At 44.0% G+C, this 27,691-nt stretch overlaps 2 protein-coding genes and 1 pseudogene across 2 annotated transcripts; 1 reads left to right on the forward strand and 2 right to left on the reverse strand.

Annotated features, from left to right (window-relative positions):
* Positions 1-2,327: 2,327 nt before the first annotated feature.
* Positions 2,328-2,597, reverse strand: LOC109484312. Its single transcript, XM_019787569.1, has one exon. It carries the CDS (start codon positions 2,595-2,597, stop codon positions 2,328-2,330), a length of 270 nt encoding a protein of 89 aa, XP_019643128.1.
* Positions 2,598-9,999: 7,402 nt separating this feature from the next.
* Positions 10,000-16,491, reverse strand: LOC109484643 (E3 ubiquitin-protein ligase MARCH7-like). The gene is made up of 7 exons (XM_019787989.1): positions 16,172-16,491; positions 13,310-14,289; positions 12,888-13,175; positions 12,254-12,401; positions 11,558-11,680; positions 10,583-10,697; positions 10,000-10,184 (listed from the first exon to the last, which is right to left on the reverse strand). Exons 1-7 carry the CDS (start codon positions 16,301-16,303, stop codon positions 10,000-10,002), a joined length of 1,971 nt encoding a protein of 656 aa, XP_019643548.1. The 5' UTR covers positions 16,304-16,491.
* A 1,305-nt stretch (positions 16,492-17,796) lies between these two features.
* LOC109484313 lies at positions 17,797-27,493 on the forward strand (annotated as a pseudogene).
* Positions 27,494-27,691: the final 198 nt, after the last annotated feature.

Here is a 27,691-nt window from a genome sequence, read left to right on the forward strand (position 1 = left end):
GTGTGCCTAACTGAATGAGCCCGAAGATACTTTCAACCACCGTAGCTGTGATGTTATAACTCAATATAAGCACGCACGATGTGCAGCCGTGTCTGACAGAGGTCCAAGTTACAGGGGACCAGATGTGCAGGAGGAAGATAATGGAAGAAAAATCACCTCCACCTGCCGACAACAGGAGCCAACTGCTCTACAAAAGGTTTCGGTACTAAAAATGACAGTACTAAAAGTAGCTCAGGTAGCATACACAGCTAGGGTATCATTCTATGCTGTGACACACTTCAAAATATCCCGGTAAAGTATGAAGCAAAACGTAAACGTTAAGGGGGTATAAATCTTTGACATACATATATATAGACGCTGCCGTCAAAAATAGTGTACACGAAACAAACAGAGAACAGTGCGCCACTAGAGCGTCTCTAAGTCGACGTAACAAGAAAGGGTTAAACAAATATGTTCTAGACTCATACATAACGCTATAGACTCAGAAATAGCGTGCACACAAAACAAACAAGGTCCGTATGGCATTAAATCGCCTTGTATACATCCCGCATTAAATAAAAATGCGCACAATCAATATATTCTAGAGGGGTTGTTAATATTGGTGTCCGTGGGTTTGAAATTGCAAATACCCCAATAGACCGCCCTATTGGAAGTAGAGGCTTTTATACACAAGAGCTGTTCAGTTAGCTTTATATAACGTAATAAGTTGGGTTGGCTGCACTATATAAAGCTATGACGCAAGTTATACTCATGATCACTCGGTCGGTACGAAGTCAGAAGTGTTCTAAAGAAAGCTGCAGAATAGAAGGACCAAAATATTGGCAGGTAAGTATTTATTGCTTGAGTACGAAGGACGTAACCTTAATATGATTTTTATTATTTTTATGATTTGATTTATAATTCTGCTGTAATTAAAGTATTCGCCGAGGTACGTTAGAAGTATTATATACATGTACATAGTACCGTATTACAATAATCTATACGACTGTATAAAGCTTTACGCACGTGTGAAATGATTGAAAAAAGCAGCAGTGTGCTTATATTTCCCATGATCACACGTAGCTATTCAGTAGTTTTACCACACGGCGAAGTGAGCCTGTGTTGTATTGTGTGGTGTGGTGTGGTAAACAGAACCGGGCATGAACTGTGAATCACCCAGCAGAAGGATCCGGCATTTCTTGGTACGTATTTACAAGTACGTACGTCTGTTTTTGAAACATTTGCACCCTTTTCTAGTACAAAACGTATAAAACTGTTTAGGGAAGCAGGTGTGAGTCGTTAAAAAGCGCCGAATGTTGCAAAAACAGGAATTAAGCATGAAGCAAGAACGAGTCGGATCCTTACATCTGCTTGAAGATTACTCCATAATAGACTATATGATACTGCGGCTCTAATGGGGATAAATTGTACAAACAGGTGAGCCTGAGGTGTTTATATCACGTACACGTGCAGGCACCACGCCACGGCATGCTGTCCCAATGTAACAGGGCGTTTACCTACTCTCCAAGCAGAGGTTTGGGTTCTGGCTTATTTTTGGTGTGTGTGTGTGTGTTTTTTTTTTGCTTTTACCGGACTTTTCTTTACGGTTGGGTTGGCGTAAAAAGATATACCAGTCCAAAAAGCCCGATAAAAAAAGCCCCAAAACACGTAAAAAAATAAGCCAAGGGGCAAACTTCTGCTTGTAGAGTGTTTACCTTCAGCTGCGCGTATTACTAAGGACGACAGGGAACCAAACACTACACGCCCACCGACATCTACAACCGCTAAACACCACGTACACGACTTTATACTAGTAGTTTACAATAAATGTGACAAGTGCCCTTTGGCACTACTATACTCACAATAAGAACCAAACAGATCACACACGCTACACTACATTTCATTAGTTGTTAATTTAGTTATCTTCTGATTTTGAAAATTCAGACGACAGAATCTTGAATCGAACGTTTCTACGAAATATATCCACTGAGTGTTTATTGTACACGGAACCGCGCCTTTCTACTATGTTCTATGCCTGAATGGGTCAGGGTTTGGTTCTGGATAGTCTCTGCGTAGCCAAGAGTGTACATTTGCTCCAAGTACGGTTTTGGATACGCGTGGACTATCCAGAACGGTTCTGGATAAATCACGGTTCTGGATACAACATAGTAAGAGCTTACCATAACAGGTAGGTGTCTGAAAGGGTTTAATAGGGTTTGGTTCTGGATAGTCTCTGCGTAGCCAAGAGCGTACATTCGCCCCCAAGCACGGTTTTGGATCCGCAGGACTATCCAGACTATGGTTCTGGCCTATAAAGCACGGTTCTGGATACAACATCGTGATCGAGCTTACCGTAACAGGTAGGTGTCCCCCGTGGAGGCGCGTCGGGCGCCCAGGCCCATGTCCTCGGCGCGAGGCGGCAGGTCCCCCGGGGGAAACTCGCGATCCTCCTCGGCGATGCTCGCCATGGGCCAGAAGAACAGCATGGACTCCTTGACGACCCTCCGGATGCTCCTGCCGGGCAGGTCACCGGGCAGGTCCAGCGTGGCCCCCGGGATGGACGCCCGCTTGGCCCGAAGAGCAGCCTTGGGGGGTCCGGTCTCCACATCGTCTGCCATCGCGAAGCCGTACACACTGGCTGGTGCTGAGGCTCGTGTAGGGTTTATAAACACACCGGACAATATCAAAATATCTGTGTAGCGCGGCAAGCGTAGGTGTCAAGGTCTAAGGACACAACAAACGATATTAAACCATTAACGTTACTTCTATGACAAGGAACATTATTTATTGTTTCGGGCAAACAACGAACAATACGCTCACAAACCTGCCATTCAAAATCAGCTTATGTTTATTTTTACCCTATGATATGGCAGGGTACGCACGTGCAGGGTTACAGGAAGTCAGTGAAACAAGAAAATAAAGATTTGATACCTCCGTCAAGGATTGCAAATTTTATGTCTTATTCATTGTTGTGAATTTCTCACTAATTGTGTATTATGATATCATCAATTTCCCCACTGGCTTCCACAAGGCATCAGACATGCATATAGCAGGACATTGAAGGCAGGAAATAAGATAACCTTTCTAAGACCTTTACAGGACCTTTGACCTAACTTCCTGTCTAGTGTTCCCGACGTGCCTTGCGTGTGAAAGTAACTACAGATACACAACCAGACACACCTAAAAACAAAACCTCCGTGCATTCTAACATGATATGAATATTGATATTTAAAACTTAACTTTTCACATCCATAACTAACGAAAGGTTTATTTTAAATTTTTTAGGGTAGGGTATTTGATACAGCAATGGCAATGATACTGTCTTGCAGTCAAAAGATCTGCTTGGAGATTACCTTGACCCCTTTGGAGCCTCACACCGCATATTGTTCTGGGTGCAAATCTGATCTAGACATATTGACTGACACCAGAACTGCCGCTCAGAACGGCAAAATGTCAATTACCGAGTCCTCACCAGTGTTTGAGGGGGATCTATTTCCTGTCCAAAGCGGCCTAATCGGCCTCGAAACAAATCCGTCAACCGCCGATTTGAACCAGATACTGGACCATACATATATCTTATTTCTCCTGTCATATAAATCAAACAGTCTGACTCCCTTTGTGTGATAAAAAACTGCTTCACAGTAATCCAGTGGCAGGATATATTACACACAATCATTATGGAAGTCTTATGTCCAAGCTCTGCATGCATATCTAGTTTTAAGAGGCCGTACGGTCGTCGTATTTCTAACAATTTGAACAGAAAATCGATAAAATCCCAAGCGTGAAGAGGAGATTTTGACTACTCCGATGACATGTGTGTATAGTGTGAAACCCCATGCATAGCCCCAGGCAATTTATCATGTAAACGCGCGCGCTGTCATTGCTCTCGGGAAAATTGACTGCTATGAAATCAGAGGCTCCCAGAACAAACTTGCTGAGTAAACTTCTCCCGCGCAAACCGCATGGTCAATTCACCGTGCTGCTGAGTTGCAAGTTTGAAAAGCAGTGAAGACCTTTATTGCGGAACATATTGCTACATTTTTGCCACACTGCGATAGCTAAGCCACATGTTCAACAAAACATGAAATAAATCCAACTTCTCCTTGCTTTTGTTGTACACGTATTTATGTTTACCGAAGGAAAACATATTGTTTTTGCTACGTTTCTTCTTCTCCAAACAGTGACCTCAGTGACCTGAACCAATGTTGTATCTGTTACCATGGTAACTAGTGTTGGGTTACATCATGTTGCAATTTTATAGCTGGTATTTTTTAAGGTGACCCCAACGTCCTCAGACGCACTTTCATATTACCTTAAGGGTTCTGAGTGTGTAACAAGGGCTTAAACGCAAACTCCGTACAGTTTTGGAACGGGCCACAGGTAGGAGACTCCCCGCGGTGGGACCCATGTGGGCTTACGGAGGGAATCCCGCCAAGTCTTTGGTTCTGTCGCTACTCAATTACCTGCAGCGCTGGAGTGCGTCAGTTATCTGTCATGACCGTGCGGGGATCCAGAAAACCGCTGTCAGCTGCAACTGTCATGCACGTACCAGTACTGAGAGAGAAACACAGCAATTATTGAACTTGACATTTTAAATAGTATATCTGTAACAGTGGGGGGTTTATAGGCGCTACCAACTGACCCGGCCGATGGGTCTAGACCTTTTAGCGGAGAGGTTAGAGTGTCTAGTTATGAAGCTCTGGTGCCCGGGAGGTCGTGGGTTCGAACCCCGGCCCGGGACCAGTGGGGTTTTTCCTGGTGTCTCCTGTTTCTTACACAGTGGTTCCCACAGTTCCCACACCGGGAATCGAACCCGGGCCTTGGCGGTGAGAGTTCGCGTTAAGGATTGGAATACCCGCGTGACGTCAGCACATCAAGAAATGATAGTCATTAAGGATATGGCGTCACGCAATGACGTCATATCACAGCTCAATCAGAAGTAATTAAAGTATTACTAAGTAACTTTACCACGAACTGAATCTTCTTTCCGCGAAAATGGTCCAATTAAAGCCCATTATTCTCATCTTCTCTAACTTCTTAAATTTTGGCTATTACTCGAAATGTTATAACCACTACAAAACTTACAGAGGAGAAAACAAAACTTTGAGAGGACTGAAATTGAAAGAGGCCACGGAGGGCGGTACCGACTTCAGACGAACTTTGACCCAGTGCTGACGTCACACGTGCAGAAACATCACGTACGTGTCTACAGCACTTGTATTGGGTCAGAAAGCTGATGAACACCGAGGAATTTGGTCTAAAATTCCGGTGAGTCAATTTTCTTGATTTGGAGAACAATTTATTTCTCATTAGATTAGAGAGCAGCCTTTAGAGACTTGCACAAAGCCATCATCGTGCCTGTACAATGACGTTAGAAGACTAGAATTATGTACATATCCCCAGCAGCGAGTCTCAGACATCCAAAGACCTGGACGCGCCACGGAGTCGATAGTCCTGGCTCACAGGTCAAAAGTGGAGCGAGAAAAATCTATAACTTCTCATTCCCGCCACTCAGCAGAGATCAGACCTGTGACCTCAGGTCGGGCGGTAATTCTCGCCAGGATGGAGACCTCACGGACTGGAGATTGGGTTTTGGAGACTTTCCAATAAACTGGGAATGACTCGCGGTCTGAATGATAGTATTTGACTTGGGGGCTCTTAACGCCAAGGACAAGTTTATTTATTCATTTATTTATTGTGCTTTTTCAACACAGTGGACTACATGATGGAACAGGCGTTTCTTTTCAATGTCACCCTCCCAAGGCCACCATACATACAAAATCATAAAACACTTGTACATCGAGCATTAAATAGATATCGATACAAGAAAAGAAACAATCAATCAAATAAGAATAGAAATCAACTTAACAACAGGAAAGGTACGATCATAGTACGATAAAATCAAATCAGTACAATAGTAATATAATATAAGATGCAGTACAATGAAATTATTGAGGCCTGGTAGCTACGCAAGTGACGCAAACACAAGATAATGACCACGTACAATGCTGCTCTAGACAGTAGGTTCGGCGGAATTTATTCCGCATGATTGAGTAGAATTCCCTCTTAATTTAAAGGCAGCCGCATCTAGCTGTCGGAGTTGAAGCTCAGATGGGGCACAAGTGAAGTGGCGTGTGACGTACGTTGGTTGAAATTGCCAACAATCAAGTTCATACACGATAAAGTTCAAGGGTGTTCTGCTATCGAGCAAGAACGTGCGATAAACGAGTTTTCATCTATCAAGGTTAGACATCCAGGTAATGGATCAATGAGATACTCGTACACAAGGAAAGCGTTTCTCGGGCGACTGGGCAGATTTTGAAAACTGTCAGACGTTTCAAGTAGCTTCCACTACCTCAATCCCTGACGAAAAGTAGTTCTTTCACTGATCGTTCAGTGATTCTAGTCACCCATTGGTCTCTATATGGTTGGAATGGCGCATTGCAAAAGACTGGGACATACAGATCATCATCATGAACCAATCGTTCATTCGTTCATCAATTTATTCAAATCGGCAGTTTACCTCTATCTAGCACAGGCAGCTATATCACTGCACTAGCTTCACTGATGGAGGACAGAGATGAGTGGAGGAGAAGGACCCACTGTTTTCCGTGATGACATCCCCCTAAGATGTCCACGTTCAAGGTTCAAGCTTTAAGCTTCACTTCTCCTTCAAAACAATTCAAACAATAAATTAAATGTATGTCTATGATCCATGACTATGGAAGTTAACAGAAGTGATGCTATAATATCAATTATATTGTCTTTGAAACGACAGATTCATCTTAATCTGACATCATTAGGCAAGACTGAATTTAGGAACTCCACACTGGCGCCCAGGAAAAATTGCTTGTCAGACACAATGTTCCGTCAGAATACCTTCACCTTGTATTTCATGCTTTCGTCTCGCCAACCCAGCATTTATCCTTTGATAGTACAGCCTTAATAACGTCGACTCACACTGATGTGCTTGAGGGCATGCTTCAAGTGAGATCTTCAATCATTACACGCTATCAAACTGCCGAAACCAAAAACATTCATGCTGACAAGAACCGTTTCTGTATTCTGGCTATGTATGTTATGAATCATGTATGATTATTATCTTGTATTATAGATGTCTCTTTTTCTTAATATGTGATTTATTTATCATTAAAATGTATAGGACCTAGACATTTTTGTCAGCGAAGCCAAGTCTAGAGAGAGAGTGAAAGAATATAGGGCCACCGTGGAAGAATAGCTGAAGTATCCGGCTATTAAATTGTGGCTCTATTGCCCTCTAGGAAAAAAAATATTTTAAGGTTTTGCAACTTCTACATACTATAAAATGCACAATTCTTAGTGCCCAGTAGTTTCCTTTTAATTCAAAGGCAGCAACATCAAGCAGACTTGGAGCTGTGTCGCAAGTGGCGTGTGACGTACGTTCAAGTTCAGACACGATGAAGTTCAAGGGTGTTCTGCTATCGAGCAGGAAGATCTGACGAACTCGCAGTATCAATTCCTATCCTCAGCAAGTCCTAGAAATCTTGAACATCGCACGAGATGATCATTTTCTCCACTTAAAGGCAGCCACATCAACCAGACTTGAAGCTGAAGTGTTGTGTGACGTCGGTTGGTTGAAATTGCCAGCAATCAAGTTCAGACACGATGAAGTTCAAGGGCGTTCTGCAAGTTTATTGAGTTTAAATAAAGGCTTACTACTACTACTGCTGCTTTTGAGACGAAGATGTGACGAACTCGCTTATGGCCAGGAGTAGAGATCTTGGTTTCATTCAGATTCAATTCCTAGTCTTAGGGAAAGTCCTAGAACCTTGAACACCACAGGAGATCATTTTCTCCACTTAAAGGCAGCCACATCAACCAGACTTGAAGCTGAAGTGTCGTGTGACGTCGGTTGGTTGAAATTGCCAGGAATCAAGTTCAGACACGATGAAGTTCAAGGGCTTTCTGCTATCGAGCAGGAAGATGTGACGAACTCGTACATGGCCAGGAGTAGAAGTCTGGGTTTCATGCAGAATCAGTTCCTATTATCAGAGCAGGTCCTAGAAACCTTAAACACAAGAAGAGATCATTTTCTCTACTTAAAAGCAGCCACATCAACCAGACTTGAAGCTGAAGTGTCGTGTGACGTCGGTTGGTTGAAATTACCAGCAATCAAGTTCAGACACGATGTAGTTCAAGGTGTTCTGCTATCGAGCAGGAAGATGTGACGAACTCGCTCGTGGCCAGGAGTAGAAATCTTCTCTTTCATTCAGAATCAATTGCTATTCTCAGAGCAAGTCCTAGAAACCTTGAGCATCGCACGAGATCATTTTCTCTACTTAAAGGCAGCCACATCAACCAGACTTGAAGCTGCAGCTGAAGTGGCGTGTGACGTCGGTTGGTTGAAATTGCCACCAATCAAGTTCAGACACGATGAAGTTCAAGAGCGTTCTGCTATCGAGCAAGAACATGAAGTAGAAATCTTGGTTTCATGCATAATCAATTCTTATTCTTAAAGCAAGTCCTTCCAACCTTGAACACCACACGAGAAGATAATTTTCCCCGGCTCAGCTGTCCTGGTGTGTGCTGTGATAGACCGGAGGCTTACTGACAGCCGGCATAACTATCTATCAACTCAGGGGAGGGGTAATACCTAGTACTGAAGGTTGGAGGGGCTTTTGTGATATTTATGTGCCACAGGGACACTGGCTTATCTTCGTGGTGAAGAAAAGGAATGGATTATTGGTACCAGCGATAAATAAAGATTTACGTAGTGTGTAGTCCAGCGGTTAGCGACCCTTCCTCTGGACCAAGCGGTTGGGAGTTTGAATCCCGGCTGTTGTCGCTCACCCCACATGCACGCTACTGGAAAGGGTCAAAGTCCTTAGGACAGGATGTTAAGCTGTGGACCTCTGTTCATTGTGCTTGTTAGAAAGAAGTAAACAGACGCTGTGGTACATAGCAGTATATTTATTTCAAAGATATATGATGTTGTTTGAAGGCTTGGATGGTGTCACAGCTTACTACTATGCTCTACAAATTTCTCTGACTAAAATGTTGACGTGAAAACCTGTGTACCTACTTCAACATGATTTAGTCATTTAACTTGAAGGAATACAAAATTGAATAAGGAATGTAGCCAACACCGTATCAAACATAGAATTCGAAGGTTCCTAGGATGGTCTCACACTAGAGATTTCAATTAAATTTGATACAAAAATGGAAGACTACACATTGGCAGTACAGGTACATAACTGTTTTCCTCTGTGTATACCTGTACAAGTTTGGACTGTGGAAACATCTTGGAAAATAAATTCTGACAAATCATAGGCTAGTTAGCACGTAATCAAGAAATCAACGTTTTTGCTATGGAAGTTTCACATGTAGTACACACAAAGGGATTCTCCATGATGCTTCTATAAGCTCAGCTCCTATCACAGACTGATGTGAAGGACACTGGAAATGATACCAGCAAAATACTTTTATGACTTCTATACATAGCTTCTGTACGATACAACAAAATTATATACCCTTTCAATATATGCATTTCTTTATCTAGAGAGAAGATATGTGGACGGAGTCTCCTCTTAGCCAAATCTTCATTGAAATACTGTTTGAGACACAATATTGCCATGATGTAAAACAGTTACCATGATCATGACAATAACCTTGGTCACCATCTAACAACAAGCTCTTTCCTCTTGCATGTTGTAGTCAGCTTAGTCTGAACACAGATGTGAGACCCAGGGATTCACCTATTCTATGGTAACCATAACAACAAGTGTTGCTATGACAACCAAGCCCCACCCCTCCCAGCCCACCTGCCCTATTCTGTCCTGTGCCTGTGACCGTTCCTGTGCATGCAAACTTTGAACACTGATGTGAGACACAGTCACATGTTCTATGGTAACCATGACAACAATGTTTGCTATGACAACCCAACCATACCCCTTTATAGTGTGTGACCATTCACACACTATAAACACTGATGTGAGACCCTGGGAATCATATGTTCTATGGTAACCATGACGACAACGGTTGCTATGACAGCCCAGCCCCGCCCCTCCCTGCCCCGGCGCCGCCCCTCCCCCTCCTGTCCCGTGCCTGCGAGCGTTCCCGTGCCAGGGCCTCGCCCATTCTGCGGATCTCGCCGCGGGACATGTAGCTCTCATTGTCCTCCTCATCACTGCTGTCGTTCACCTCCATGGCAGTCAGCAGGGCGATGCCTGAGGAACAAATAATCATTATCAACTTATCCCTTAGTCTGTATTATTGGATCGTTATGGCTCTACAGATGATCTGACAATCTGACAATTTTCTCCAATTTTCTCTTCTCGGTATTCTGTTCTTAACATTTTACTTGGTGTCAAGTTGATCCATTGTCTAATGTTATCCTGACATCATTTCCATTGCCTACCAGTCTTTCTTCTTCCCTGTACTGTTCCTAGAATTATGACAGGTTGGCCTAGTTCGAATGACTTTGACATGTGCCCATACCACTTTAGTTTCCGTTTCTTAACTGTGGTTTGGAGGGCTTCATAATGACAGATGCATTGGCAATAGTGCAATCAAAAGATGCGTTGCGTCAGAAAAACATTGTCTGTAAGCTACATGTGCGACCTACCGTGCCTGAGCTGCATGAGCCTGTCCATCATGTACTGCCGCTGCTCCACGGCCAGAGGATGCTCCACCCCCATCGCACCTGCAGCACCTACAGCAGCGGCTGCAGCCGCAGCAGCCTGCAGGAGAAAAACAAAGGTTAGCAGGCAGCAGCTGGCAATTACACTGAGCGACCTGTCACACCTAACTTTGCACATCTAAATGTAAATGTTGTTTAAAACTATCTAGTGATGATACTGCTGTACTAGGTGAAAACAAGTTCCACACTACATCATGTACAATATACAAGAAAACTAAGATTTACTACATTCACTACTTCTCATCAGTAGTAGTGGATGCTAATTGAAATGTCTGACAGTTGTCAAAATCTATCCAGTTGCCTGAGTAACTGTTTTCTAGTGCATCTCATTACCTTAATGTCTAACCTTCATCACCACTCTCCAAGAGTTTTTGAACACATGCTGGTACTTGAAGGCATGACTATTTCCTGCTCTTTTCCGGGCAGATATTAGATACTAATAAGTACTTGGTACACCCATGGCCAGCTTATAATATTTTGTACATCATATGACAGATCCATGGTCAGATGGATCTGTGGTGTTAAACCTCAGGACATGACACCTTCTGCAACCTTGCTTGCTAAGCTTGGCCTGGAAGACATCAAGTCTGTTGTGCAGTCACGCCGCCTCCGATGGTACGGGCACGTTAAGCGTGCCAGTGGCTGCATCAACACCATCGTGGACTTCAAGTTGCCAGGCAGCAGAGGCCGCGGCAGGCCGAGAAAAACCTGGGTGGAGTGTCTCCAGAGGGATATTAAGGAGTGTGGTCTGTCTAGCACAGACCCACTGGACAGAGCCAGCTGGAGGCGAGGTGTCCAGAACAGCCGTCTGCTGCCCACCCCTGGGACAGGGAAACCGGCAGCAGAATAATCTAAACCAGGATAGTGAGTGAGTGATACATAGTCTGGACAAATGTGTACCTGAGCTCCTCCAGGAGGTGGCGGGTTCTCCATCATGTCCACCAGCTGACTCAATCGGCGCTCGCAAAGCTGCAGCAACATCAGGATGTACAGCCCTGACTGCATCATGTTCCTCTCTGCCTGCTGTATAAGGGACAGAAGGGGCATATTATACTACTTTTTACAGCTTAGTGCCTTATAGTATACACTAGGTTATGCAGATACAGATTATGCCCAGATTTAGACTGCATGAAATTCCACTCCACCTGAAGTATATGAGACAGGGTGAACATACCCATACTACTTTAATTGCACAGACTTCTGTGGGGAAACATTCATTTGGACAACATCAAACTTCTCAGAGATGCAGCACTATGATACCTTTGCCAACACACACGAGTAACTTTTGATACAAGAGATCACTCACAGCTTTAACTTCTGAACCTCTCCTTCTTCAGTACAGCTTACCTCCAGTCTAGGCCTAAGTGTGTAGCACAGAGCTTACCTCCAGTCTAATCCTTGTAGCACAGTATATATCATAGAAGAAGTTTATTGACACAACAAAAGTACAGCGACTTTTGAAAGGTCATTAACTAGATGTAGACATACAGACAGATAAGTGGGTACAACAAAATTGACCTACGTACAAGGCAATAGATGAATCAACTTATACTACTTGACCTAAGGTCTAAACATTCTTTGCATGAGACAGTTTACCTCCAGTCTAAGTCGAGGATCCGGCCCCCTGAGGTCCGCCCCCACGTCTATAGTAACAGCCTTGTGGCAGAGTTCACAGATGCGAGCGTTGTGGCCCTGTCTGTGGCGAGTCTCCATCCAACGTTTCAGACATTCCTTGTGGATATACCTGCAACATGAAGTTTTAACAATGAACAATGCAATAGAGAACAAACTTTATGCAAATATCTCAGTCATACAACATCAGAGTTATTTGAAATAGAGATTAGGCGCATTGGAAAGAGACTAAGGCCACATCAATTTACTCCCTTAGTTTCTGGACATTTTTTGCTGAAAGAGGATATCAGAAAAGTAGACATGGAGGAAAACTTGAATATGTCTGTATTATTCACTCCATAAAACTAAGTGAACCAAGGCTTAACCTCAGGCTTTGTTTTCACTACATTTTTCCACTTAAGCATTAAATTCGAGAACCGACAAATAAAATTGGTGTTGCCTAAGTACAATTTGACTCAGCCTGACCTCAGACTGCCAGCACAGCCATAAAGCTCAATCAGTTAAATGTTGTCTGCAGCTAAATGGCTAAAAAGTCAAATTTAAAATCAGCTATGGCATAGCCTTAGATGGCTGATGGTAAAATTTGACTCAGCCTGACCTGAGACTGCCAGCGCAGCCACACGGCTCTATCAGCTTGTTGTCTGCAGTCTCCTCCATCATCTGACAGATCCTGCAGGACGGACCGTCCTCCTCAACATCCGAGTCATCGTTACCATGGCTACTGTTACCATGGCTACTGAGGGAGTGGATGGAGGGGGGTTTGGGAGGGGGGGAGGAGGGACGTGGGGGGACGGCAGCAGAAGCACCCAGGAGAGATCTAGAGGGCTGCTGGGAAGGCACGGGCGCTGTAGCAGCAATGGGGCTGGTGGAGACGCCACGATTCGATCTGAAAAGGAAGAAAAAATGTCAAATTAGAATAGAGTCAATGAATGTAACATAGCAAGAATCTCTTTTCAAACATGCAAGATAGAAAGGAGATGTGAGAATGATTAGAGCGCAAACTTTAGACTGTTCAGTCACCTTTCTATTGTTGGCGCATGTGTGGCCTGTGTTGCAACAGCTCCCCCTGCCTCCGCTATCGGTGCTGCAGCATTGTCTCTAGCTATTTCCCTGGCTTTGACAGGAGTTCTTCTCGTCACCACTCCAGAGTTCACGGCATTCACACGTTCAGTCAGGGCAGACAGAGACCCTTGTGTCACCAGTCTTCTGGGAGATGTACTGTTCCCTACATTTGGGAGGGACTCACTAGTACTGTCCCCTCTTGCTCTGGATACGGCTGTATTCAAAGAAGCCTGGGCCTGTCTTGACGATAAGGAGTCTGTCTCGAGCATCCTTGATGTACGTCTTGGCGCCGTGTTCTCGCTCCTGTAGAAGACAGTTCTGTGGGGAGACTGGGGTCTGTCTAACAGTCTCTCCCTCGGCTGGTCATGGTTACTCCCACCTCTCCTGTTGTCAGACTCGCTCCTGGCGTCCCCCTGCGAATCTACACGCGGTCTTCGTGCCGACGCGTCCGTCGATTCCCTCAGAACGACACTCCTTCTCGGCGAGGTGCCGCTGATCACTCTTGGTGACCCAGACGACTCCTGGCTTGTTCCCGCGCCCGGCCTGCGGACCGACACCGGGTTCCGGTTTTCCGACTGGGAGGATCGGCGCGGACGGGCGGAGTATGGCTCCTCGATTTCCCGAACGCTTGGCGTCCGGCGTTTCGGCCTGGCCCCTCCCTCCTCCCATCTGTACTGGGTTCTACTAGTACCCGTGTTGGTCGTAGCAGCGTTACCGCCCTCTCCGTTGTCTGATGGTCTTTCCCGCGGTGTGATAGCAGCGGTGTCGAGTGACAGGTTGACTTTAGCCCGCCTGGTCTGCGCTGGTCTGGTGTCACCCTCCTCAGACACAGCCCGTGCAGGAGGAGGGGGCGGGGGAGGGGGGTGCCAGTTTCGCGCTCGTCTTTGTCGCTCCAGTTCTAACTTTGCACGGGCCTGTTCTTCTTTCCTCATCCTCACCTGTGTGAAAAAAAAAAGAGATTTTTACTGGGATTGTCATCATTACAGTTGCACAATACTGCAAGACCACACCAATTTGTTTTGGTTCTCTGATTTAGGAAAAAATATGCTTTACTGGAAAACATAATGAGAACACAGGACCTGAGGTTTAGGCCTTGAAAGTCATATTCAAGCTTTCTTCCCTACCGTCATCTTTTATGAGGTCTACTTCTTATATTTTCACCTTGAATTTAAACTTGAATGTCTTATAACCAAGGACATAAATATTTGTGGCCTAAAATGTCGACTACTCAGTTCCTTGTTCAAGTATGAGTAATAACAAGAAACAAAGATAAAAGAAATTGCAATTGCAATGCAGACAAAAATTCTTTATCAACCAGCATTAGCTAATTGACGCCAAGTCATCATGATGTAAAAAAAAACAAAACATACAGAGCCAATAGTAATTAATAAGGAATGACATATGTTTAGATATAACTAAAACTGTACCTGTAAGAAATAGAATTATCTGGCAGAAAGGGTTGCTATCTTTAGTTCTTGCTAATTACAACTCAATTAACAGCAAGAGAAAACCAGATAATGACAGCTTGGGGGGGCAGGAAGCTAGGCTTACAAAAATTACTTCAACAGAAGGCTAGGTCTCCCTCAGGCTAAAATTCCATAGAAAACTTCCTTTTTATCATGATTTCCTATGTACATAGGCTATGTATACCAAAGACAGGGAGATTGAATTGAATGACTTATGAAGTTATGTTTCTTGACTAACAAATTTTAAATCTGTTGGTAAACACTGCAGCATTTAACTTTCCCCACATCATAACCAGGACAGGTACTTGCAATTGTATCCATTTTCCCCACAGGTGAGCTAACACCTGGGCAGCCGCTAAGTAGGGGGTGTGTGTTTTGGCTGGGAGCCAAACTACTAGATACTTTCCCTAATGAACTAGAATATACAAATTAACATTTCGGCATTGCAAAATTATGTCTGCATGCACGTTTTACATCCAACAAATGTATTTGTTGTTTAAAGTCTTTTTTCGTACAATAAGAATGATCACTTTTGGTGTATTTTCTTAAATTTAGACAGAAATAATAGCAGGTGTGCCTGTGTTTACTCTGTAATTTGATCTGTTTGTTGTCCAAGCACTACTTGTCCCTTTCTGAACAAGTTTTGGACTTTTCTCAATATGAAGACAAACGTTGAAACCTCAGTTTCCAGTTATTTAGGTCCTGCGAGCTCATTTTGCTCAGAAATCCTCTCCTGCTTGCTCTGTTTCCATGTTGGCATGGAAGCTTTGCAAGCGAATATGTAACATTATCCATATCTCTACAATAGGGTAGGCTGTAGGTTATATAATAGTTGTGGCTAACCCAGACATTATAAGTTGCCAGAAACGAGACATGTTAGTTGCCTGTCCTGTACCAGGCACCTAATCCACTGTTAATCCAGTAGCAGGTTGTTAGTGTGCGTGTCAAGCCTTTTAAAGTGGTTACCAAGGTTACTAGCATCCGCCATCGGGGTTGCGTCATGTGACCATGATGCAGCATATACAACTTTTCATCTATAACACCCAATAAAAACGTTATCATACCTTCAGAATATCATCTATAACATCAAATAGTATTAGGAAACATATATGGAATGTTTGTGGGGTTGCACAACTTGTTGTTTCAGCAACTTCGGTGTTGCAAAGCGTGCCACTCAATATAACAGGTGCTTGAGACAAATAGCTGCCAGAGCAACAGCATATTTTAAAGGGGAGGGGCAGGCCACTTCTGCTACATTCTTTAGTCAAAATAAAGCAAATGCGGATGGCTAAAAGCTTAGAAATTGGCGTAGATGAATGCTAGAGGGTTTTGAGAACACCAGGAGCCTCCGTACCTCCCGTTCCTGCTCGAGTTTCCGCTGTAAGTTGGACATGAACTCCCGGTCGGTCACGCGCACTTCGTCCGAGCCGACCAGCCGCCGCAGTCGGGCCCTGTGCGCCGGCGTAGCCGCCTGCCTGCGGTCCATGGCGCCCTGACAGCCCGCAAAAACCAACCTTCGACACCTCTAGATCCTCTCTATCGCAACATTTCCCGCTCAAGTCGGACCAGAGAGGGTTTTCTACGACTTTCCCTGTTGTTTACTCCAAAATCCGGAACCCCCGGCCGCCATGATTGTTTGGGAATGTCCCATGTCAGACTCTCATGTAGGGGTGAGCTTCCTGTTTCAAGCGTCGCGACCCATTCTAACAGTACAACATGGCGTCAAAAGCTCATATTTCTGTGAAATGATGACAAGATAAACGTCACGAATCGAAATATTTGTGACGACACCCCTCTTTCATGTCACAAACAGCAGCTGCCGCTGTACCTTCAGTCGTTGCTATGGTAACGAAGCGTACACGAAGTTGAAGGTGACACCCGCTGATGTTCTACGTCCAAGTTCACCGAAATCAGAGCACGTGAACTGTCCAAAATGTGAAATAGAATATAGTTGGGGTCATAGATGTGCATATTGTGTTACTTTCCGTGAATGTCTGTAAGATTCTAGGACAGAAAAGGCATATCAAGGAGGTGACATTCAACTGGAGCGACCGTCTTGGCGAAAAGTATACAAAAACTCTTCACAATGGTGTCTCACGTTGGCACTTTTGAAAACACCTTTGTCACAGAAGAGATTATGAGTCTTTAGTGTGTGTAAAATGAGTCTTTAGTGTGTGTAAAATGACTGTCGGCTGAAGTCAAGAGCGGCCCAAACTGGAAAATATTCCTACCTGGCCTGAAGGAATCTACATCTAACGTTACATCTACATCAAATGTGCTGTCTGCAGTCATGATACATGAGAAGGGACGCGCTCTGAGGTGGGTCATTTAGGGTCTGGGTTCTTTATTAAGCGTTAGCAAGTCGATGTTTTAACGGTGGTCGCCAGTCATCGTTATCCGCCATACAGAGAGACCAACATGGCACACTCTACAAGTGGTCTCACCATCTTCAGTTGGAAAGCTTTCCGTTAGGAGTTTTTGGAGGCACGATTTTTCTTTGACATGTCGGAAAAGGAATAACAAGTACCATTGTCATCTTGACAGTCGTGAAAGTTGCTCAAGTAATGAATGACTGCATTAAGACAATTTCCTTACCGAAAACAATTTCGCCACCTCCCTTATTGCTGCCGCGAACATCGTGAAAACCACCTGTGCCCAGCTCCACCTACTGAGAGACAATGGCAGTGCAAGCGTCCATTCCGTACATCAAGAAATGGTGATCAACAGTGTCTTCTCTTGGCAAAAGAGTCATTCTACTTCGTCTGTTTAAATAGGAGGAAATGCAAATCTTCGAGAAGTCTTTCCTAAACGTTTACTACATACTAGGTAGTTGAGTGTGTCATTGTGACGTCGCAATGACCAAACAGGAGACAGGCAAGGTTTCTATTACATCACAAGGCCCGGGCTCTGTCTTGTGACGTATAGTGTTGTCAAACAAACGACGCGTGTGTGTTAAAGTGACAGGCGGTGCAAAGTGACAGGTAGTCGGCAAGGGGAGAGGAGGCCCGGCGGGAGCTTGTACGGCCCAGCGCTCGAACAAACCACCTGCTGCAGTCTTCCATGGTCGACCAAGGCAAGAAGCCGGCTAGGGGAATGGGTCTGTGGTCTACAAACCACCGCTGGACAAAAACGTACAGCTAAGACGGGTTTAACGGCGTTTATTTTGCGGTCGTGCGCTCCATTCAGAGAGACAAGGACCCCATTCCTTCATCGTCTGACACTGTCGGAGGGAGTTTCCCCCTGGATTTGTTCGTCGTTTCTAACGTTCCACGAAACCAAGGGTTTTCAAAAGACGCGTTCCAGAACACCTGGTGCGTCGCGATAGAGAAGGTTGGAACGTCGCCGTACAAACAAAAACTGTCGCCACAGTCCCTGAACTTCGGGCTGATTGGGCAGTGGCGCCACAACGGACTAAAGCTCAGTAGCTTTCCGCCGACTTCTGAGGTCTATTCAAAACGTTTGGCGTCGTCGCCAGTTGAAATCATTTCGAAGAATTCCGTCATAAAATTAGAACGCGCCTTTAGAGCTTCCTGGTTACCATCGAACGTTCGAACCAGAACTTGGAGACGACAGTAAACAAGCGGGGCGCGGAGTTCATTTTAACAAGCGATAGCAGGACGGACTTCGGTTTGTATTGGTTCTGCGGGGCAGAAAAGTCAAAGTTTTTGGTGACATTAGACGACGTTGATCGTTTGGGGAACAGGACGACGAGACGATGCCGGGGGAACAGTGCAAGCAGCGGCTGCGGAGGCTGATGGGCACCGACGTGGTGAGAATAAACGACCAGAAATACATGGAGAAACTCCGGGACAGGATCGTAGCTGAGTACGAGGTAAGGTATATAGTTATCTCCAATAAGATTTTTCGGGGGGCCAAATAGTAACAATCCATACGTAAGTTACGTCGATGACGTTTAGACATCCAGGTAATAAAATACACAAGAAAACTGTCAATTACGCAACTGGATAGATTTTGAAAACTGTCATGACAAAATCATAATGTTCAGTTTTGGAAATCTATCCAGTTGCTTGAGTATTAGTTTTCTTGTGCATAGTAGCGACCCTTGATTTTAATTGGATTATGAATCAATATGGTGTTCAATGTTTAAATACGATTGGAAAGACAACATAACAAAACACGCATATACACATGAAAAAATAGTCCTTCATATAGGCTTGAAATTCGTTGAGTTATCCGTAAAAATTTTGACCCTCAGTAGTCGTAGCCTCTCATCATGAGTAGAAATTATGTACGTGACATCATGTACACGTCCGTGTGGGGATGACAAACACTTGGCGACAGCGGTTAGGAGGAAGTATTCCTCAGTGTGGGGCCAAGGGTTGGTGGGCAGATATGGCATTTTGAAAAGCTTGTTTATAAATAAAAGCACACATCATTCAGGTCGTTAAGTCAGGAGAAGCGGACCCAGCAGCTCTAGGTTTATTTGGTACATGTAGCATTAAAGCACAGGGCTTATACTTCAGAGGGTCTTGCTATAGGTTGGTAGGTAAATGCGGTATCTTAGTAAGCTTGCCTTTAATTAAGACGCACATTTATCAGACTTACGTGTGTGCGTACTCTAGAGAAACGCTTACCCGGATCCATGCACCTAATCTTGCTTTAATTGTGACAATATTATCCAACAAACACCACATACGCCACTTGGTAGGCAAGGTGGTATTCTAACACTAACAGCGTTGTTTCTAACATACATTATTTATCGTGCTTATAGTATAGAGAAGCGTTTACGTGGCCTTGCAAATCTATTTTGATACAAATTCCGACAAACCTGTTCGTAACGTAGTCCTAAGATATCAGTGGAAGAACTGTAAGGCCTGTCTTACCTACATGCACATATGATGATATCCTTGACGTAATCCATATACTGTTGCTAATAATATTGCGCATACTGTAGGTTATTGATTAGTTCTGTAGTAGTGTATTGTTATTTAATAGTTGTTGTCATATATTGTACCTTGTACGACTGTCAACAATCCAATGCTCAACAATCGATTTCATAATTGTGTATCTTACATGTCTTAGTCTCATACTATTTCGTGTCAGTAAAGTTCATTCATTGCCAGCTGGTTTGGTACGAAATAGCTTTCAACAGGGCTATGAGATACAAAGGCCTGAAATCACTAGATCGATCGTTGAGATAACCCCCGGTATCTAAACGTTGCCAGGTAATACACCGCACTACCGGAACTGGAGCGGCTGAAATAAACATTCCTGGTCAGGCCTGATGTTCCAATCAATGAGAAGTTTATTGCAAATCCATGCCCGAAGGCTAATTGCAAGTTACAAACATAAAATAACATTGAAACCGAATATAAATTTACTTCAAAATGTACATTATGAAATCTAATTGTGTAAAACTATTGCTATAATCAATATAAACTCTGGTCCGGGAGGGCCCACTGCGTGGGACGATAACACTCTGTGACGTCACCTAGCAACTCAAATACTTTTTATCTGTGAGAATAAACATCTGGTTTACTGACATCGAACATCTGTACCTCCGATTTGGGAAGGCCCATTTAGGTGATTTAGTCTCGCAGTTGTTTCTGACATTTATATGAGGGATGAAAGATGGGCAAAATATATGATCAGGAAGTAAATAAGTTGTAAAATTGAGGCTTGTGGTGGTTGGAGGCAGACTATATATTTATTGTTAAGTTGAATTCTTAGACTCCTCTGAATCTGGAAATGTGTAATCGCTTTTTTCTTTGACAGTGGCATTTTGTTTTCTTCGTAGCATCATCCCTGTTGTATCCAGAACCGTGGTTTAATTAGCCAGAACAAAGCTCGATCATGCACGTTTCTGGATACGATAGTCCATGCGTATTAATTAAGCTGGTGTGTTACGCCGAAGGGCGATTATACCGGCTATACAGATACAGATCCAGAACTGTGCCTAGGGAAAATACACGTTCTTGGATAAGTGAAGACTAGTACTATCCCTGTCTGATTCAAACATTAACCCATTCATAGGACTACATGGGCACGGTTCTGGATACCCCTCCCCTTCCCCACCGCCAGGTGCCGAGGTAATCACCTGAACAACAATCAGTAACGGGATAAGGACCGGACAAGAGAGCAATCAGCGGCGGGAGAGATGAGCCATTATATGTCTGTTTGTGGGGTGCTGATTACTTTGTACATGCGCCACAATACAGGGCAACAGGGCAGGGTCGGGAAGTCTGGGCAGAGAAAAGGGTTGGATAGCCTCTACCGGGCCTCAGAAGAGGCTAGAAAGAGTAGAAAGACAGATAACATGCCAGGGGAATTAGTGCGCTAAAGGGGTATAGTTTATTTGCCGCTCTGAAGTGTACTCCTTTAGCGGACCAACTCCTCGGCATGTTATCAGTCTATCTGACCAATTTCTATTATTTCCAAGCCTCTGAAGCCTGGTAAAGGCTAGTGTTGGGTACTCTTCAAGCAGAGGCAAGTCTTGCCCCCCCCCCCCCCAAAAAAAAAACAAATCTGACAACACAGAAAGCCCGACAAAATGCCTAAAACGCCTAAAAGTGTTTAACTTCTGCAGAGCAGCGTTTGGGTGGAGTCGAACATTTCAGATATATGGGTATTGAATTATGAGAGCATCAAAATGTTATTGCAGAAAAAAAATCAAACAAACCAACGGTCACAATGCCACACCCAATAATATTATATCGTCCCACCATTGTTCTATTTTGACCGTTTGACCACCCATTCTGGTTATACAGCCACAACAGCCTCAAGTTGTCAATAATATTTGATAATAAATCACGTTTTATTACGAGTACTGTGATCTTTCCCCAGAAGGGCACGTCTGAACAACGTGAGGGCCAGCACCCTTAGATGCAAACAATCGCAGATTTATTAGACTTTGGCTATCGCTATGTTTGCTATGGTACCGTGAAAGTGGACGTGATAAAGTTCAAGTACCAACTCATCACTCTAACACCGTGACGGTATGTTGGCAATCACACAATGTGGCGAGCCTACTGGCTCTCTTGTTCTTGAAAAGATACTGTGCAACACCCCTCTGTTGGGTTATCAAAGACGCACAGGGGGAAGTGCGCTGCGTCATTATTGTTTCCTCATCAGGTGCAGGAGTACGGCTTCCTTGAAGTTGTCAGGTTCTGAGATTTCAGTTATGACACGAGGAAGCACGTTCCATTCTCTGTAAGTCAGTAGTAGTCTACTGGTTGCTGGGCTTTAATTCCCGGCTCCGAAGTTCTCTTCGCCTCGGCGGCAGCTATTCTCTCAGTTTTAACAGTTGAGACGCCGCCACACAGTCTACGTATAACAGAATCAAGATGGTCGTGGGAGAATTGTATACTAAAAACGCACAATTAACGGGTGCAAAATTAGCAAAATAAAGAGGAACATTATTTTACAAACGGAAGATCAAAGAAAGGACGCAGTAATAGATATTAAAGACATGAGAGGTGAATCTATGGTTAACCCTAAATTATTTCAGCTCATTACACGTCTGTCCTTCCTACAATGGTGGCGTCCTGTGTACCTAACTAAGTTACGGTTTTCAGAAAACATAACTTTTCACGCGAGTAAACAAAACTGCACAAGGAAATAAACGGAAAACGGCCATTCAAAAGTGTTGTCATATGAAGTAGGTTGGTTATACACGGGGGTGACGCTACATTGTAAGCTGTATAACATTTGCGCCTCCGAGTTGATATTTGCTTATAGGTGGAGAGTCAATGAAAGCAAGAAAGGTCAGATAGGACGTCCTTGATCAGTCATAAACTCAGAGCGTTTAGAAATGGGAAAGGCATGGCCAGAAAACCGCACAGTCTTCCTTTCAAATGGCACTCCAAGATCTATTTGAAGATAAGCCTTATCCCCCAACTCCCTTGCTTTATGATAAAACCGCTCTCGTTTGTTGATAATCATGTCGCGAGTCCTTTGAAGACAGAGAAGAGTGCCCGTCTCTCCTTGCCTGTACTGTTGACGGGTCGGTTTGGGCCTGAGATGGTTTTGTTGTCTACACACGTGAATCAGACCGAGTCTGCGGGATCGGGGATTGTTTCGTGAATGGTTGTAAATCGAGATTTAATCTGGATGTTTGAGAAAGCTCTCCTGTTATATTTACCGTGGTGTTCAGGCACGCGAGAGTAAACATGACTGTAAGATAGCGCGCTACAAAAGAGGACCTAATTATGGCTCCTGTATCTAAGAGCTTCACATTCGTCGTAGGCCGTTGTGCGATTTAATGCGGTACAATTTTCTATTAGGCAATGACAAAACCAACTACCGACAAAAGTCTACGACAGACTTTTCTGTAACAAAACAACTGAAGTTTGCAGGGGACATGCACAGTTATCCAAAGCGTACCGTCAGTTTTGCGACCGTACGACGATTGTGCGATGTATAAGACATGACCGTTAGCCCATATTAGCCACTTTAATATGTGAGAGATCTAGCTGTAAAAGCGTACACATTATACATTATAGTTAAGGGTTATGCTAGGTTATACTTTCGCATTATACAGACGCTAAAACATTTTACTTTATACCTGGTTACTTTGTACGTGGTTAGTTGTGATGCCGGTGTCCGTTATTTGAGGTAAAGCTCAAACACCTCAACTACGTCCTCTTGTTGAGCCGTTCAAATAATGAAGACACTATAGCAGAATAGTTCCATGTTTAGCTTAGCATGTTTGAGATCTTTGAGGGGGCTTAATTTTACCAACAAACTTGACATAATTGTGCCGCTAGTGTTGATGTTTGGTCCGACAGGTCTTGCCCCGGGCCAACCGTTTAAACAACGCGGTTATATATACGATTCTGCCTGGTCAATATCTGCTCCGTCCGCCTGACAGGTGTACAGAATTGGTTTGTCACAGGGCAGGGGCATGTTGAAAGGTGTTAATCGTACGGGTCATACCGCAACCTTCAATATTTACCCAGCTCTGTTAGGTTTGTAAACGTTTAGCCTTCTGTAGCCTCCCTAGCCTGTTGGCACACAGCTAGACGAACAGGGCTTAATCGCTCCCCGAGCAGACGTACATGTAATGCAGTTCCACTTTACTTAGAATCTACTTTTTCAGCGTTTTCTTGCGTCTCTGTGGATAGAGATGCTCCTGTTTTCGGGGCCGGTGGACAGTACAAAATGCACCAGTCACTGACGAAAGTAGTGGATGCTACTCGATACAAGTTTGACAGGTTTTGAAATATATTCGTATCCAATTACTTGATCTAGTAACAAGTACCTTCGATTTTACCTGGATGCCTAACCTCCATCGACGTACGCGTAAAATGCATACCAGTACAGAGGCATACCAGTACAGAGGCATACCAAAACGATGCAAAAATAGATGCTTGAAGACTAATGTCTGTTTTGACTAAACAGTCTGAATGCAGGAACCTTGTCGGTCATTGACCGAGCTCCTTTGTACAGTATTATGATGTAGACACCGTCGGGCGGACAGATATAGGGAGGAGTGTTGCCACAATATTGTAGGGCGTGGGAGGACCGACCGTTGCCATGACGACGATTATAACCCGCTGACTGAGGCGGTCTGGCCGCTTGTTGTAGCTCGTCATGGCGGGGAGAGTTTGTTTGGGGGGTAAACATCAGGGGGGACAGGGGGAATTTATGTGAGGCTGGAGAAGACGCCAGATCGAGGGATGACCTTGGAAAGATTGTGTGTGGGATGGGGACGTGGGACAGACGGCTTCAACAGGTTTCCAAACAGAAAATGATAAAAAATCTATAGAGTAGTCTATTCCTGTTTGTAAAGCTCTTTGCGGCACTGGGTCTGAATTGCAAGTTTTTATGAACTTTAAGTGGAAAGGGCCGACTCAAGAGGTTTCCAAACAGACAATAATTTAATTTGTACTGGCGAACAGGCTTTAATTTCCTTGCTGTCTACATCATTTCGCTGAACTAGAGTGTTAAAGTGACACCTACCCGCCCAGTCTGGCACTGCAAGGATGGTTGACACCAAAAATACTTAGTACAATATTATGTTTCTTTCTTCTCTGAAGTCTGAGATAGAGAAGCGTGAATTCCAGTTGGTTCTATGTTAGTGTAATATTATTATTATGTTATTATGTTACTGTTCTTGTAAGACCGACGAAATGCCTACTATGTTACTGTTCTAACTTATGCTTCTTTCTTCTCTGCAGTCTGAGATAGAGAAACGTGAGTCCCAGTTGATTCTGAACGAGAGAAAGCGGGAACGACGCCTGGTTCTGCAGGGCCTCATGCCGCCTGAGTGTGATATTATATCATTATAATGTCATTATGTTACTGTTCTAACTTATTTTGTTTCTCTCTCTCCAAAGTCTGAGATAGAGAAGCGGGAGTCCCAGTTGGTTCTGAACGAGAGAAAGCGGGAACGGCGCCTGGTTCTGCAGGGTCTCATGCCGCCTGAGAAATATTATTATCATATTATTTTATTACTATCACGTCATTATCATAATGTTTTTACACGTTTCTTTCTTCTCTGCAGTCTGAGATAGAGAAGCGTGAATCTCAGCTTGTTCTGAACGAGAGAAAGCGGGAGCGGCGCCTGGTTCTGCAGGGGCTCATGCCGCCTGAGTGTGAGTGTCAGGAACTGCTCGTCCCCAGCCTCAGGAAAAAGTGCAAGTGTAACTGTAACAAACAGAAGAAGAAACTCAAGAAGGTGAGGATCCAGCAAAGAAAGGAAATAATATGGTGAATAAAGGGATGGACGACCGAAAAACAAATATAACGCGAACTAAATACCGCAACTGAAATGAAAGAAATTAGAAAATGTAAGAAATGTAATGTATGTAAGGATACAGGCCCGTGCGAAGCAAATTTCCTTTAGCCATAAATTTGAAACCCCATTGCACTTAATTATTCTTTGCCTATCTGCATATTTGGTGATAGTATGATGACCACGATTCATTTATGCTGTTTTTTTTTTGCAGAGAAAAACTTCCACTCACACCAGCAGCAGCCAAGACGGCAGTATAACTTTAGGTAAGTTTTAGAATTTGATTGATTATTTTGAAGTTATCCTCGATTTCGTTATCCGGGTGCCAGTGGTGGAAATACATATAGAGGTAGACGAAGAAATTTGCACTGGTGAGCAAAACGAGAAATTAATGTTTGTTTGTTTGTTTGTTTGTTTTTCCGAAAAGAAAACAGTAGCCTGTCGAGCGTGCGAAGCTCCAAGCCGTCCTCCCGGTCAGGCCGGAGACAGTCGCTGGAGGAGTCTTTCATGAGTCTGATGGTGGACGACGAGGAGGAGGAAAAACAAAAAGAAAAGGTGAGACATCAATGCCTAAACTGAGAACCCTGTATCACATCTTTTTCTCATCGCATTTGTTTTGGTTTGAGCCTTTGTTTGAGTGAGATAATCGGCCTGCTATTGCGATAATCTATCTTAAAGTTCATATTAAATATGCTATGATAGTATGAAATTGAAGGATGAAAAATCCCATGGGTTGGTCCCAGAACCAGTGTTTTTGTTATTGGTTTCGCAATAGTTTCAGGATCATTTACTGTCTATGGAAGGCGATTAGTCCCTCGTAGCAGTCCCAAACAGTCACATGGAGCCCACTTTACTACAACGTAAGAGATGTGTAAGAGTGTTCCAAACGCAGCCCAGGAACTGTGTTAAGATGTAGCGAAATATCAGACTACTAGTACGTTATCCGTGTGAGTAACACCATGACTATACCTATATGTCACCCCCAGGCACCCGCGGCCCCCCAGCCCAGCCCGGCGTACTCCGGCACGTCCTTCTGGCGCAGGAACCGCCGCAGCAGGCACTACACGCCCGCGGTCATCGACCAGATGGAGAAGGAACAGGTACGTAGTCTACATGTAGCAGCTCCTGCTGTATCCAGAACCGTGCTGTATCCACTCGTACATAGATGGAGAAAGAGTAACGCTAGTCTGCATGTAGCTCCTGTTGAATTCAGAACTGTACTTTGTATGGAGAAAGAACCGATATATATGTTAGTCTACATGTAGCTCTTGTTGTATCCAGATTCCAGAGCCAGTCTGCTCTATCCAGAGCCGTGCTTTATCTAGAACCACCGTTCTCGGGCGGGTATCCTCCAGAACCGTGCATGAGACACTGCCTCTGCGTTCTTGGATATGCGGAGACTATCCAGAATCGTTTCTGAGAATGGGTCTCTGTGGACAAGTTGAACTTATCGAACCCACCGCACTTATCGAAAAGAGTAGGGACCTTCCCGGTGTGAGTGGTTCAAACCTTACAGTCTGGTCTCGGGGTTGACATCTTTGAAAATATGATAGTCACCTGTTATGTCAATCCTTCAACAAATGTGGTAAATCTTCATAAATAAATAAACAAGTAAATAAATAAACTGATATGAACTCAGGGAGTCTAGCGTTATGATACTTTGAAGCTGTAACACAAGATATTACGAGACATATATTACAAAGAAATATATGCGGAAGCAGTGTCGCTAGCCTGGGTGCCACCCCCAGTAGTATATTCGCCAGCTCTATCTATCCAGTTATAGAGCTGGCGAATATACTACTGCGGATCGATGGCACCCAGGCTACAGTGTCGCCACCAAGATTGAAGAACTGCTAGCATATTCATATGGTCATGTATTGATAAAATCTTACCGGTCTGTTTTTCAGACTATCGACGGCCTCTACCGTTTGGCGGACAAGATCATCATTCTCTGACGTCACGAGCTCGTTCCCAGGCTGAAACCACCTGTTACTACCATGGAGTCAAATAGCCATGTTTGATCCCATGTTACTACAATGTACTAGGACTTTTACGCCAAGCATGTCGGGATATGTTCGTACCTGCTAAAAATATTGCATTTCTAATAACGTTTCGAAAAAGGAAATCAAAACGCCCTAAGAAACAACTACTTCATTTATTTTCTACACTGTGAATTTA

Source organism: Branchiostoma belcheri, unplaced genomic scaffold, assembly GCF_001625305.1.
Source record: "Branchiostoma belcheri isolate BF01 breed outbred unplaced genomic scaffold, Haploidv18h27 scaffold7, whole genome shotgun sequence".
NCBI lineage: Eukaryota > Metazoa > Chordata > Leptocardii > Amphioxiformes > Branchiostomatidae > Branchiostoma > Branchiostoma belcheri.